At 40.5% G+C, this 14,920-nt stretch overlaps 2 protein-coding genes and 1 pseudogene across 2 annotated transcripts in view; 1 reads left to right on the top strand and 2 right to left on the bottom strand.

Annotated features, from left to right (window-relative positions):
* Window positions 1-304: 304 nt before the first annotated feature.
* Window positions 305-3,153, bottom strand: LOC145491008 (uncharacterized). Its single transcript, XM_081470139.1, has one exon. It carries the CDS (start codon window positions 2,138-2,140, stop codon window positions 509-511), a length of 1,632 nt encoding a protein of 543 aa, XP_081326265.1. The 5' UTR covers window positions 2,141-3,153; the 3' UTR covers window positions 305-508.
* Window positions 3,154-3,436: 283 nt separating this feature from the next.
* Window positions 3,437-4,517, top strand: LOC145488959 (uncharacterized; annotated as a pseudogene).
* The window catches only part of LOC145488958 (eukaryotic translation initiation factor 3 subunit L-like), a 28,044-nt gene continuing 17,640 nt past the window's right edge, over window positions 4,517-14,920 (bottom strand). The window contains exons 12-22 of the mRNA XM_081467818.1: window positions 14,799-14,882; window positions 14,047-14,133; window positions 12,751-12,813; window positions 12,522-12,592; window positions 10,357-10,456; window positions 9,695-9,768; window positions 9,489-9,546; window positions 8,550-8,588; window positions 7,751-7,843; window positions 6,484-6,564; window positions 4,517-5,685 (exon numbers count right to left, since the gene is read on the bottom strand). Of these exons, the coding sequence (XP_081323944.1) occupies window positions 5,656-5,685; window positions 6,484-6,564; window positions 7,751-7,843; window positions 8,550-8,588; window positions 9,489-9,546; window positions 9,695-9,768; window positions 10,357-10,456; window positions 12,522-12,592; window positions 12,751-12,813; window positions 14,047-14,133; window positions 14,799-14,882 (780 nt within the window). The 3' untranslated portion in view covers window positions 4,517-5,655. The remainder of the gene's footprint in view (window positions 5,686-6,483; window positions 6,565-7,750; window positions 7,844-8,549; window positions 8,589-9,488; window positions 9,547-9,694; window positions 9,769-10,356; window positions 10,457-12,521; window positions 12,593-12,750; window positions 12,814-14,046; window positions 14,134-14,798; window positions 14,883-14,920) is intronic.

The raw sequence follows: 14,920 nt of genomic DNA, 5'->3' as shown, positions 1-14,920 counted from the left end.
AACTTTTCTAAAGCCATTAATTTTCTAAGCGATTTTTCTAAGGTGCAAAGTTTAATACATTGTCATCAGTAGAAAAATAATTGGAAACCGTTATTTGAAGTAAATTTTAGTTGGAATTCTACAAAAAAATGAGATTCTTCCCTCTCGATTTCCACCAAGTGATAGTTGATTCGGCCATGATTAGCTTCGGCCTCGTCACCTATCACCTCATAGAGCCTGATTTCGAGCTCATAACCTTATTGTGAAATATTTGAGTTATGTTAGCACTCGCATACCTAAAGGAAACAGACTTTAAGGTCGCGGCCTTCACGCGCCAAAAATTCTTCCCTGGTCAAGACACGTCAAAGATTCAGTGCGAAAATTCCAAGCTAATGACGTAGCAGAACGCCGGTTACTAAAGTAATGGCGCGAAAATACACAATCCATTGTAAGCCTACAACCAGAATCAAGGATCTCTGTAGTCAGCAGTGTGATATTGTTCGGGTTGAGCAGCTTGCAGATCAAAGTTTTAAACAAACGGCATTTTACAAGGCTGGTGTGAGGGCTCTCCCAAACGCTCATGTGCCATGTCTAAAAAGTTTTTACTAATCCATAGGGCTGCTGAAATGGTAGCTAAAATTGCCACTGTAATGTGTCTTTTCCATCTTCTTTGCCATACAGCCATGACAGCTATATTCTGATAGCGAGTCTCGATCGCTAGAGAGACGCTAGTGAAAAACCACTCGATCACCAGTTGAACTGAAGTTGAGATAGCAAAAGACTGTAGCAGTTCTAAAAGGGAATCATCTTTTAAGTATATATATTGATACAAATAAAAAACGCCGTTAACAGACACTATAGCAGTTGATTCATACAACATGCTCATTATAGTGATATCAGCCATTAGTCGCTCACGGCGAGGAGTACGAAAACTCCCCCAAGGAGCTGATGTTCTTTTGCAAATCACGTGACAAATGTGATCAATCAGAACCATTGTGCTTCGTTCTATGACTTCTGTAGCGCCGTGAATAAATCCAAGAACAGCCATGGATTGTAAATTGTCAAGATCTGCTTGCAGCACTCGGAACATGATCGCTGCATGGCAATACAATGGCGCTAACAGGACACACGCATATCCCGGATGGGTAATGCTCCCTAGCCTCTGAACAAAAATTCGTGAGATTACTTTAAATAAGACTCCAATGAGAGGAGCAAAGAGTGCGATTACCAGGCGCAGTTTACTTTCCGTACTTTGCTTGTTATACAGAGGGTAAATAATACATTTCACAGCATCGGCAAGAATTATAATAGATCCGAAGGGAACTGTCATTTGTAAAAACAGAGCCATCTTCTCTCTTCTTGTCCGTCGCTGACGGAAGTGATTCGTTAGAAGATAGGCTTCACAACATACACTCATAACAAACAGAACATAGAGTGGAAGTTTTTGCAATGTAGAAAGCTTGGAATGAGATATTCCCAGGGCTTGTAGAACCACTCGATAAGTTGTGTCCAAGAAATATGCGAGGCAAGCAACCAGGATCAGTTTTCCTTTCACCCCCATTAACTGATGTGGTCGGAAAAAAAATAAGGTGCATAAAAAGAACGAAGCGTATTGAAAACCAGAGGCGATTGCATCAGAAATTGATCTCATCCATTGGACGTTTACTGGAATGGACATTTTTGGGAGAAATTCGCAGTTGTTTATGGTTTTATAACACAAATAGGAGATCAACAAGTATACTGAGCCTATGATGATGGCAGTCAGTAAAGAAATCAAAGCTCCAATGTACATTGATTTACAAACCGTTCTGAGAGCGGATGGTCTGAGTCGCTTCCAAGCCATTGCTTTATCTTCATCTTGCTGATCTTCCTGTGTTCCTTCGTTCTCCTCTGGTAAACTTGCGTCTATAAGTATTGCATTAATTCTGCTGGATCTTATGAAGTCTGAAGTTGTGACTTCTCTTTCGCTGTATTCTTGATAAATACACTCCTCGTCAGCATCTCCGTGACGATACCATTCTTGGCCTGTGCTTTCTAGAGGACTGTACCCCAAAGACTCCGCCGTGTATTCAGGTTCTTGTGGGTTGTATTGCTCTGTGACTCCTCGTGTAAAACTGAACACGATATGACCAAACACCTCTATTAGTGTACTGCTACTCATTGCTCCTCAGAGACTCGAACAGATAAATGCTAAAAATAGTGAATTTTGATCCAAAGGGAGAAAAAAATAGCAGCAGGATTTAACATCTTCGTCTTATTCACTCCTCCTCATTTCCGCCTCATGTGATCAGTTTCGATTCGAAAGTGATGTGAAAGACGGTAATCGTGATATCAGCTAAATTCATAAGAAAGTGTAAGTTGGCGAGTACATCTTCAGTTGACTTGCTATCTCACCTCGATCAGCGTGTTGCTACTCATTGTGTTTGGTTAGGAGATCAGCTGACCAATATTTTAAAACCCAAGTAGTATATTAGTCAGTGCAGGAGCCCGTTTCCTAACCGACACTTGGTTAGTGATGGTCTTAGGAGTACAGCAAGCAGCTTAAATGAAATTCGGTGACAATCGCAGTTGACAAACTATGTCTTCCTGTGTTATTTGCTTCAGTATCGTTCCAATCCTTTTGTGGAGAAACCAGCGGCCCGTATCACTGCTGTGTTTTGTGAAGTTGTACTTTCGGATATTCACTTTTCATAAAGCGGGTTTTTGTGTTCCGCCTGTTAATTAAGTAACTACGAAAACCCTCAATTTTCGACTTTAAAAGCTAAGAAAAAGTATGTAGCCCAATAATGATCAATCTATTAGCAATTCCTTGAAGGTTTTTTATTCGGCAAATCATAGAGTACGCATTTTCTTGAGAGTCTAGAAAGTCGTTTTCACACAAACTAAAGCCGGATCTTCGTGTATGCCACATTCAAATTTTCCAGCTAAAAAAGTTGAATTCAATTTGTCTATCTAATAATATGGTAACTTGGAATGAATGTTTAAGCAAAAAGAACCGTCTTTCCAAAGTGTTCTCAGACATCTTTCAGTGGTTTTTCGTCTCGCGCTTCGCGCTCGTGATCGCGATCCGCGTTCGGGTATCGCGTTTCGCTGTCTGTCCCGCTCATCCTCCTGCTCTGCAGGCTGGCGCGACCCTCAAACTGGTTCAGCTTTCCACAAGTGTTACAGAAAAAGGTGTTCGTATCCGTATCTGTCTGTTGACATGACGTCGACAGATTTCGAAACACAAACGCGTGATGATGTGCGCATACCACACCATGAGAAATTAAATGTTCCGAATAATTCAATTTAGTAATATTCAAATTGAAAACAGCAAATTGAAAACCTGTTGAGAAGCATTGGCGTGCAACGTTGATTCCCGACATTAATTACTGCAGTTCTTATGTAATTGGTTCACTTTGCTCAAGGTTTCAGTTTCTCCGAGTCAAGTTTCTTCGCGGAAAACTATTCAAGCCACATGGCGTTCGCGCAGTTATTAACAGCATTGGACAGCCTGTTTAAAAGCTATGACGGATTGAAACTGTCGCTGGCTAGTCTTTCTGAGAAGGTTTTCAACATAAGGGTAGACCCTAGACGTCAAGCGGCAACGATTAATGTTTTCCTCAAAGATACGAGTAGTAATCTTTCCTTCTAATTGAAACCTCTGAAAAAGATGAGCGCTGCCATCATGCAGGACCAAGTGGACTTTATAAAGAAGGCCAACAGTCAAGCCAGTACCGCCCACGACACAATGACAAAGCTGAAGGAGCACGCCCAAGCGAAAGGAATGTTAGGAGCGCTGGAAGCCGTGGTAGCCGAACTTCGAAAACAAGAGGTCAAGAATAAGGGTGAAAGCGGCGGCGATGACAACAAAATCATCGAGAAAGTACTGCAAGGAGCAAGCATGCTTGTACAAGAAATCACTTGGGGTTTATTCCGTTATATCAAAGAAGAAATCCGTAAAGCATTGGATGACAGTAAATTCTTCACTAATGCTGCTGCGTTGGACGAAGAAGTAAAGAAAGTGAAACAATCAATAACTCAGTTACAGAGTGCGTGCAGTGATAATATTTCCGCACTCGATAATATTTCGGCACTTGAAAATCTTATGTCTTTCAAGTCAAGTGCTGAAGCCCTCAACAAATCTTGTGATGAGAAATTACCAAGCGTGAAGTCAGAGTGACAAGACATTCAGTGTCTGATGGGTGTATAAACTCAAAGGGGAAAAAAAAACATTTTAATGAACTGGCTTTGCTAAATCTGCTTTGCTAAATCTCCTTTGAACCCTTTGTATTTTTCATTTGCACTGCTCTTAGCCTTCATCTGATCGGCTCCGATGATTGGTAAAAAAAGATTCAGATAAGCTTTACTGACATAAAGGCAACCGCAGAAAACAATCTGCCTATTATGTTGTGGCTCTCCAGCCAATATTCTGTCCTTTAAGCATTAGTTTTTGGAATTCAAAATTGTCACTAGCAGTTAATAACTAGTAATATTTTTTACATGATATTTTTATCGTTTCATTATATTATTATTATTATTATTATTATTAATCATTATCATTATCACTATCACCATCAGTATTACTAATAGAACTTTTGAAGTTTACTTTTTTGTCACCAAGTAAAGAACGATTGCTATAAATGAAGTCAGTATTATTAACACAGCACTCACAACTTGCACATTTCTCTTTGACGTTAGCTTCGTGAATTTTCCACACACACGAAGTCCTACTCATACTTGATCCCTTCCTCTATTCTCCTCACTTCTCTTCTTAACAGTGTATTAATATTATCAAGAGAATTTATACTTTGATCTTGGTTTCGGTTTTGACATATCAGCGCGGTGACTTTGAAGGAATTTCCGGAAAATACACTATGGAAGGGTGCGTAAAAAAAGTCAGAAACTACTGTGGGAATCCAGTTATTTTTGGTAGGTAGGTTAAGTCTGCATATGAGCCAAGTGGCCCACCAGGCCGGAGCTTATCTCGGTTTCTGTAGCATGAAGCGACTAGGAGTATTTCTACTCTCCCCCTGGATGGGACGCTAGTCCATCGCAGGGTTACCCCCAGCATTTAATTCTCTGGTACCCATTTATACACCTGGGTGGAGAGAGGCACTGTTAGAGTAAAGTGTCTTGCCCAAGAACACTACACAATGTCCCCGGCCAGGGCTCAAACCTAGACCGCTCGATCGGGAAACGACCGTGCCTCCCACCCACTTATTTATAGTTTCAGGAAATACTTAACAATGGCTTTGTTAACAGACGTGTAGCAATGACTAATTTGTATGCGTGACTGTCAAAATTGCTGAGAACTAAGCCAAGGTGACGAGAGAGGGAAGCTACTTAAAATAGCAACTACATCCGGCAAGAAAGAGGAAAAATATTGGAGGTTAATTATTGGCAATGTATTTTTTCCTTCTTCAAAATACAAATGAACCATTTCTGATCTCCCTTAGCCTCTTTCTAAAATCGAGTCTCGGCGCTCCTCATTTCATATGAAAATGAGATTTCATTCACATGCTACATGGAATGAAATCTCATTTTCATATGAAAGGATGATGCAAATTAAACTCATTCATGAATGGTTGCGCACCAGCTCTCGCTTTGATAGAGGCTCAAGGAACTCGCAAAACAATGGGCTATTCTCTCTGTTGGTGATCCAATACAGCGTGCTGTCTTCTGCTTTGAGAGGTATCACTGTACCGCCTGGATGCTTTTGGTCACCTGACAGAATAGGCAAAGAAAGTGGCAAGTCATAAGAATGCGGAACAGAAATAACAGCTTGAAATTTGGACTCGCCCGTGATCAAACATGTGATCACGCTATGCATAGCGCGCGAGCGGTCCCAGTAAGAAATAAGTGTCTGGCGCTAAGGGGAAAGAAAAGCTAAGAAAGACTGCTTGTAGTATCTGTCTTGCTTACGATAAGGCATTCTTTTTTTTCCTCTCTTCGGCTGCTGCCGCGGAAAAAAAAAAGAACGCCTTATCGCAGTTTGGTTTGCGTCTTAGGGTCTTAAGAACGTTAAGCAAGTTCTCTTAGGGGTGGAGGGAGGAAGGAAAGACAGCTTTGTCCTTTTCCCCGAAACCCTTGTGTTTGCTGCCAGGACAGAAACGTGGGAGAGAAAATAATTTCTTTTCCCGTCTTAAGCTGTGACCACGCCAATTTGTGCACACTCCAGGCACACTCTTAAAATTTGTGCACACTCTTACATTCCTTTTATGACCTCGTCAAGACAAAACCTGATGAAGAGAGCATTTAGATTACAATGCTCCTGATCGCATGTTTTTACGTCGTAATCCTGCCTCTAGTCGCCGCCCAGGATTCTCGCAAGAGTGGAAAGTAATATGACTTGCTCGAAACAAACAATCGTCAAATACTTGTGAAATGTTCGTAGCTAGTCTAAACAAACAACCGTCAAAATTGGAGCCAGATCAATTTATTCCATGCTTGTTTCTGGGATTGAAATGGGTAACTTAAACACCTCTATAGGGATTAAGGATTAACAGACTCAGATGGTCTCACCTCGTCAAACTTGTGAATCTGTCGAATGAAGAAATCTCCGTAACGCCGTTCCACTTTTGTATCAGCGATGTGAATCATGTCCTGAAAAGAAGAAGACAGATCAACACAAGGAAACTGTGATGCTTTATGAGTAAGAAAAGAACACTTTTAATGGTTAGTAAAGGTAAAGTCTGCGTCATGTCAGTGGCCCATCAGGCCGAAGCTTGCGTCTGATTGGCTAAGAAGGCCACAGCTTCTCTGTGATTGGTCGGAGTCGTAAGGTCACGTTGCACAAGTTTCTTGTACACATCATCAGGCTCAGGAAATGAAGATCAAAGGCAAATAATACGTTCGAAAGAAAACCGCTCTACGGTCACCTGATAAAATAGGAGCGAAAAACGTTTCGAGGGCTATTATACTATTGAAACGAAAGGCTCATATTTATTCCACACTACGCCGGAGAAATTTCAATGCATCAAAAGTTTTCCGTCTACACTACGCCAGAGAAAATTGAAAACGCAACAATCACTGGTCAGAATCACATTAATATCATGATGTCATCGATTCTGAAAAACTCCGTTTTCAAAAAGTTTTCGGTCCACACTAAAACGCGAAGCCGGTGTTTTCAAATTCCTCCGGTGTGAAGAGCGTTTTCCAAAAGCCCCGTTTTCGTGACGGATTAGTGTGGAGGGTACAATCCCAGACAAAAGACTTGGGACACGAAGCAAGTTCTCCCCTCCCCCCACTTTCAATGTTGATAATCAGGTGATTTTTCTCTTTTTTGTTGGAGAAAACGCGATATTTTCCAACATTGATTAGGGGGGAAGGGGGATACGTGATACAGCTCAAGTGTCCCAACTACTTTTGGCCGGGATTGTAGGCCTAACAGTAGAAATAAAGCTGCGTTTTCAAATTCCTCCGGTTTGAAGAGCGTTTTCCAAAAGTTCCGTTTTCGTGACGGATTAGTGTGGAGGGTAGGCCTAACAGTAGAAATAAAGCTGCGTTTTCATATTCCTCCGGTTTGAAGAGCGTTTTCCAAAATTTCCGTTTTCGTGACGGACGTGTGGACGGTAAGACTGACCGTAGAAATAAAGCTGCGTTTTCAAATTCCTCCGGTTTGATGAGCGTTTTCCAAAAGCTCCGTTTTCGTGACGGATTAGTATGGACGGTACGCCTAACAGTAGAAATAAAGCTGCGATTTCAAATTCCTCCGGCGTAACGTGGACAGGGCCCTAACTTTTAAAGGTACCGACCTTTACACAGAAAGTAATTTTCAATGATGCTTTACCTGGTCAATGTAGAAGTCCACTTCAGAAGAAGACTGAAGTTCTCCTTCAAGAGCGTCTGTGCCTTTAGTCCACACCAGGTTTCTCTGTTTATGCTGCGAAGACGAAGTGACAAGGTTTGATAAAACAAAACAACCCAAAAAGAGTAAATAACGCGGCACAGTGAAAGACAAAAACAAAAAATTCTCCCTCGATGGACGTTAATATTTGAGTAGTAAGTTCCGTAGTTTATTTTTGACCAACAGTAAAGCGCAAAACCAAATCACATCGTAACTTGCGCAGGTCTCCCCGCGCTTGGCGCCGGTTGCACGTTTCTGCACCTAGATCTGATTGGTTCATTGTGGTACTTGCGCTCATTGTGATTGGTCAGATGTCACTTCTCATTTATTTGTGGAAACACTCTCTCTGACGTAGAAATGCTGTTCTTTAACTTAGTTTGATCGTAGGGAGCCAAACACAACCATTTAGCATATAGGCATCCCGCGAAGGCTTGCTAATAGAAGTCATAATAGCTCTTTTCGCGCTAAGTTAATTTGCCCAAATTGCCGCACATTCAAGTTGTATTATATATTATGATGCAAATAAGAAAAGATAACCGTGAAAAGGGATATGATTTACAAACTTCACGTGATACTCGATTCCCATACTAAAATCAATCAGAGAGAAGCGCTAAGGAATACTGGCCAGGTCTTGTTCTATCTAAGCTATTTAACCTATCACAGTACGTTAGCCTCAAATTAAGAAATCCTTCCTACAACACTTGACTCTTAAGTCAGATTTCATTTTACATTGAAACTTTACCTTGAAGCAGAGCAGTTGCGTCCTGAATTGGTTCTCGTCCTGTGAGAAGTACAAAGGAAACAACAGTCAGTTTTATTCACGTCGAGAATAGACAGATTCGGCTAACGTGCTCACATCCTTGTTGTCACGTGCTGATTCATTTGGGAGGTTACAATAGTCCTGTTTGTACATACTCCTGTGTAATCAGTTGCATGTGGCAAATTGCACAATTGCAACCTACAAGACGAATGATCGCGTGGTCTAAATTGACTGGCAACAAGGATATAGACCTGTTAGCTGAATCAGTCAGTCGAGCCTGTCGTACACCCTGAAGGAAATCAGCAGTAAATATAAGAGTTCAAATGTAGCCTTGAAGCAGCTGTCACAAACGCTATATCTGATAGTCGGGTGGGGGTTTTGCCAGCTCAGCGAGACAACATGAAGGAGTCACATCAAGAATGAAAAAAAAAAAAGTGAGTCCAGGCTAATGATGATTCTCTCTACTGCCCAACAGTCACGCTGTAAGTAGAAATGTTTCTCACTCTGTACAATCAGACGTACATGGCGAAGGGTTGGAAATCCCACTCGTCCCTCCTTGTATCCCCGCTTTCTCTCCCCATCTCCCCCTTTTTACTCCCGCTATGCCGGGTTTTGCCAGCTCAGCGAGACAACATGAAGGCGTCACATCAAGAATGAAAAAAAAAGTGTTGTAAAAATAACAAACAGTGAGTCCAGGCTAATGATGATTCTCTCTACTGCCCAACAGTCACGCTGTAAGTAGAAATGTTTCTCACCCTGTACAATCAGACGTACACAGGGAAGGGTTGGAAATCCCACTCGTCCCTCCTTGTATCCCCGCTTTCTCTCCCCATCTCCCCCTTTTTACTCCCGCTATGCAGAATAGAAACAAAGTAATTGCAAACACTGGCTTCGACACAAAATCATTTCTCTTTTACTCACCATGTCAAGAAAAGCAGCCAGCTTTGCGATGGGCATTGTGGTGTAGAGTTTTAAATAGCTGAAAACAAATTAAAAATAATAGCTAGAGATACGTCAGATAACACAAGAAAGAAACACAGAGCTATGTTCAAAACTGTCGACACCAATACAGTTGTTGGTGAGATACAACAACAACTATCACAGAAAGAAAAACGTTTTTTTTTTACCTTCTTATAACTGGTATAAGAGATTGTTGTGACACTTCGTTCATAAAAACCTTAAGCTGGAGATTAAACGGTTCCTGAAGATAAAAGAAAAGTTAGTGAAGACTGAGAAGGGATAAGGAAACTTTTCGTAAAGATTATGTTCATAAAACAAAAGGGAAAAGTAACATCGTATCTGCGTAAGCACCGAAATGTTGTTTAATCGAATTCAAGACTAACATTGTCTTATTTCAATGCAAAGGTTCCTGTGTGGAAGCTCAGTATATTTCGACGAAATATTTGGTCACCATCTTGAATTTTTGAACCAGGGGAAGGTTGAGGAGAGGAAAAAAATTCTACCGAGAGGGTGGACGATAGGCGGTTCGGTGAACGATCGTGAGGACATAACCGCAACCCGTGCTCCCTGATAAGACGCCCGCACTGCAGGCTAACTGGAAAGCAGGGGTTTCGTCAACGTTTTCAGTAGGAGGACAACTGGTGTTCACAGGCAGGCAAAATTATTTGAACTGAACGTCTTTATAAGAAAAACGTTCGTCTAGATGGTCGAACCACTCGGGCACAGCGGGTCAATTTTCCCAGTGCCCGGCCCTTAATGAAACCCCTGCTTTAAAGCTGATCAGTCTGACTCTTTAGCTTTTCTCATTAGAAACAATCAATTCACTCACCCTGTTAAAATTGGCTGGCGGAGCGTCAAAGTTTGGAGGTACAGGCGAGATGAATTTTGGACACGCGTACGAGAAGGCCTCCTCAAATGTCTGTACATCCCTGAAAAACGAAATAGTAATTTTCAAATGCTCACAAACATCTAGACAGTTGGCACTATATCAAGGATGAGTAATGTCTTTCCAGTGATTTCAGAATGAGGGAGAAAAAGTGACGGGGCTACAGGAGTAAGGGGGAGGGGCGTTTAAAAGAGTAAGGGGGAGGGGAGTCATAAAAGTAAGGGGGAAGGGTGATCATAAACTGATAATGGTGAGCGGGGACATTTTTCTAGGACCAACAGGATGTCCAAAATGACTTGGTAAATGACACCTCCGTATATAAATTTTCTTCTCTGGCCCTTGATAATAAATGCACTAGACGACAACACGAGGAATGAATGGGGGAAAGATTAGGAGGCGTTGAGGAGGGTGACCCACCTCAAACTCCTTTCTTTACTTTCTTTACCAGTACAGTAGAACTCCGTTAATACGGTACAGGGTTTTCACAATTAGCCGGCGCCCGGCGCAAGTCACCAGCTACTTCAAGCATTTGCGCCGGGTACTTTTTGTCGCAAAGTTTCTTAATACACAATTTTGTTTCGCCAACGTAGTCATGATCTGATCTTTTTCCGGTAATAAATAAAATGGTGAAAATCTTAACAGTGCGGCTATTATATATACCTTTCGAACTTCGAAGCAAGAGCAATATTTTTGACGGGCATTACGTACATGTACACATATCAGTTTTGTCGGCACGTGAACATTTTCCACAACGGAGCACTGTTGAAAATTAGCACTGTTGAAAATTTACGAAGGCAAACAGGTAAACTAATATTATGTGCTGTTCCAGTTTTTAAAGCGACAGAAAAAGAAACAAAAAAAAAACAAAAAAACACTAGTATTTGAGCTAAGTTGACCACAAATTGATCCAGCTCTCTAAGCGTCCGCGTGGTAAATGTGAGAGCAGTCTTCATCGTAAAATGTTACTCCAAACGTGCTCCAAACGTATTCTAAGTAACGATTTGAAAGGTGTCTTAAGGCCTTCATCAACGCAAGCGCTCGGAATTTAAGACAAACGAAAACTCAAAAAAATGTCAAAAAATCGAAACAGAAACGAAACGAGATCGCTGATTTGTTGTTATACTTAATGTACGTGACAGGAAAGATATCACCGGAAATCGCTTCAATCCTTTCACGATAATGCACCTAATTCATCTGCAGCTATTTTTCATTACAAAGACTTAAACGATCTTCATATTGAAACTTTTTTCCTTGAACTTGCATAATTGAAATAATATCATTAACAAAATTACAGTTGATTCATGTTACTACAGTTCAATTGAATTCCAAGCCAAACATGGTACTGCAATGTAACAAGTACCGAGGGAACAAAAAGCATTATGTAGCATTTTATAAGTGAACTTCCACAGAAACTCATCTTGCAATGAGCGAATTTTTAATAAACTCTTGTTAAAATAAAGTGTACAGTAGCCTCCAACAAAATCAGTTTTCGGTCATCAAAATGCACCGCGACACAGATTTTCAAATTCTCCAGGGTCTTCACCCCATCCCCCCCCTCCCCCGTGCAGGAGGGGGTAAGCCAATCTGGCACTCTTCTACACGTGTGGCCTCCTTTATTATGACCCTAGGAGTGCGCCGCCTACTTTATGATTTCCTCCTGCTACTTTATTTCAATTTCAAAACCCTGAATACGGTCACCAACAGGCCATAAAAATTTGGCCGTATTAACGGGGTAGGGTCAAATTTCATGACTAGTCTAAACTGAGTGATGTTTCAACAAATAAATCACAATAGCACTTCTAAACAACTGTACTTTACATTGCATCAGGAATGCAGATATATTTAAAAAAAAAAAAAAACTTCAATCGGTACATTCAATATTAACAATGTAAAGATGAACTTAACGGGTTTGAGTGGCCGTATTAACGGGGTAATACGTTCATGTAATGGACGTTTCGCCGGGACAAAAAGAGAAGTGGCCGTAATAACGAGGTGGCCGTATTAGCGAAGTAACCGTAAGGCGGGCTTCCACTGTATCACGTTACCATGATCTTTGTTCAAAAGAGAGAGAGAGGATTTAATGAACACAAATTTAAAATGAAACCTACCCACGCTGCAGCCTTTGCAATCGGTCTCCACACTTTTCACGAAGTTGTGAATGAACGTTCTCATCAATTCGCTACAACAAGAACAAAATGTACAAGAATGTTTTATGATATGGCAAACTAGTCCAAGATAAAAAGGGGAATTGAGCTGTCCGAATTTTGGAATACAGTCCACATGCTTGATTTCCAAGATCTACCAAACTATAGATATTAATCCCAAAGCATTCCATACCTGTGGACATAACGTCAAACAAATGGCCAACAGTGTATACATCTGATCATTCTTCTTCATAATCTGAGACAGAAAATTAAAGGGTACTTGAAACCACACAACTCTTCAAGTTCAATTGACAACATCACTTAAACAACACATGAACAAAATAGCACGACTTGATCCTTCTCCTGGCTGTGCTTGGGCAATGAAAACACAGCAGCAAGTGTTATGCTACTTGCAAGACAAATTGCCCAGTAAAGCAGTGTCCCTAACAGGGTAATGCAATGTAATTACCAATTAGATGAAAAACTCAAAATTTCTGTAACGTGAAAGTTGATAAGGCTGGAGGCCAAATCGACTATCACCTCATAGAAATCGAGAGCGAACAATCCAATTGTTTTAGTAGAAGTCCGACTAAATTTTTTTCAAGTATTTCTCAACATATCAGGCCGTATTTAAATTCACGCTTAAGCAAAAACCGCACGGATGAAATTGTTGTTTGAAATTTGCAGCTGTTTACATACGTTCATCAGTTCATTTCACGTGGTGGTCAATTTCCTTTCTTGAATGTTCCTGAGAACGGAATTATCCATTAATATTTCTATATCTTCCTCGAAACAGCGGAGAAACATGTTGAAGATGACCTCAAGCCACCGCGCACTAATGGCCTATAGTGTACAAGTAGCTCAGCCAACTAAATTGCAGCATTTGCAGTAGTGTACTGTAGAATTCTTCCAAAGAGTTGCATGCGAAGGTAGCTCTTTGCTGCTCGGGACTTAAGATCCCTTAACCATCACAAGAATTAAAGTAAACAGTCAATTGGCCACGCCATGCAATATTTGAAACACACAACAACACACACACACTTTATGAAGAACTCTTAGTAACAAAATAAGATAATTGAAGCAGAAAATAAGGTAAATTCACCCAGAATAACTTAGAAGCTAATCAAGCAGAGTTAAATTAAATAGTATTTAATATATAAAGAAGTTGGTTGGCAGTAAAGCTTAAAGGGGGGGGGGGGGGCAGTAAGGAAATAACATAAGGGAAAAAAGGGAAAATAAACAAATAAATAAATAAATAAATAAGCAGAATAAATCAGTAAATCATTAACTCAGTACCTAGAAAAGTCACTAGTAAGTGCCATGAATGTTGGCAATATGACTGTAAGATGTTAAGCTTAAGTCTGCTTTTGAAAGTTTTAGGGGGGACGTGTTTAATACTTTCATCCAAATTATTCCAAACACCCCTCCCCCCACCAGAAAAGAAACACATTCCATGGGAGTAAACTAGACATGTTGCAGCACCTCTCACCTGTTCATACTGATAAGATTTGGTCTGGAACATATTTTTGGTCCTCTGAATGTACAGCAAAATATTGGAGAAACTGCGAATTGCATCCTGGAATGGAAAAATGAAACAATAATAATTATATCTCAGAATAAGCATGTTGAAAATGCACACCATTGCGTTTTGGCTTGTTCATATCCCCCACTGATAATATTTTGCTGGCAATCTTGACAAACTCAATGAAAAATAGAAGTTCTGTGCACAGACTTTTAAAAGAAGCGGTGGTAAGAAACAAATAAATTTTTACACTGTACAACATGATAGACTTAGCAAGTGAATATACGAAAGATCACATATAAATATTTGAACTGCTGAGAAAGATGTAAAGACATGAATGATCATTGCAGTTAAGTACACAACTTAAAAAAGCTGTGAAAACAAAGTTTGGAAAAAAAAAAATCAAGCTCGAACGGGATTCAACCCCATAACCCGTTCAAATACTGGAGCAGTGTTCTACCAACTGAGTTATCAAAACAAGTGGGGGCTGATCACATTGTGAGTTCGTAATATACCCGTAAATGGTGAAGAGTGCAACTGAACGTATGAAAGATCATATATTTGAACTGAGGAGAAAGGTGTTAAGACAAGAATGATCGTCACAGTTATGAACACAACTTGAACAGCTGTGAAAATAAAACCTGAAAAAACAATTTGTTGGGGCAAGGTTTAAGCTCTACTTTGACAGCCACAGCACGATGGTGAAATGGTTCCTTTACCTGGTACCTCTTCATCATAAGGTATGCAAATCCAACATAGTAATAAGTGGTGATTTGGCAGGCAGGAACTCGGGAGTAAAGACTCTGAAAGTAGATAACACACCGACAAACCTCAAATTTAT

Source organism: Orbicella franksi, chromosome 6 (assembly GCF_964199315.1).
Source record: "Orbicella franksi chromosome 6, jaOrbFran1.1, whole genome shotgun sequence".
NCBI lineage: Eukaryota > Metazoa > Cnidaria > Anthozoa > Scleractinia > Merulinidae > Orbicella > Orbicella franksi.
Note: the sequence above shows the minus strand (reverse complement) of the source record. Positions and strands in the feature narration are given on the sequence as shown.

Bases quoted from the DNA above. Each gene is read 5' to 3' on its own strand.
- LOC145491008 (XM_081470139.1), bottom strand. From the start codon at position 2,140: ATGAGTAGCAGTACACTAATAGAGGTGTTTGGTCATATCGTGTTCAGT.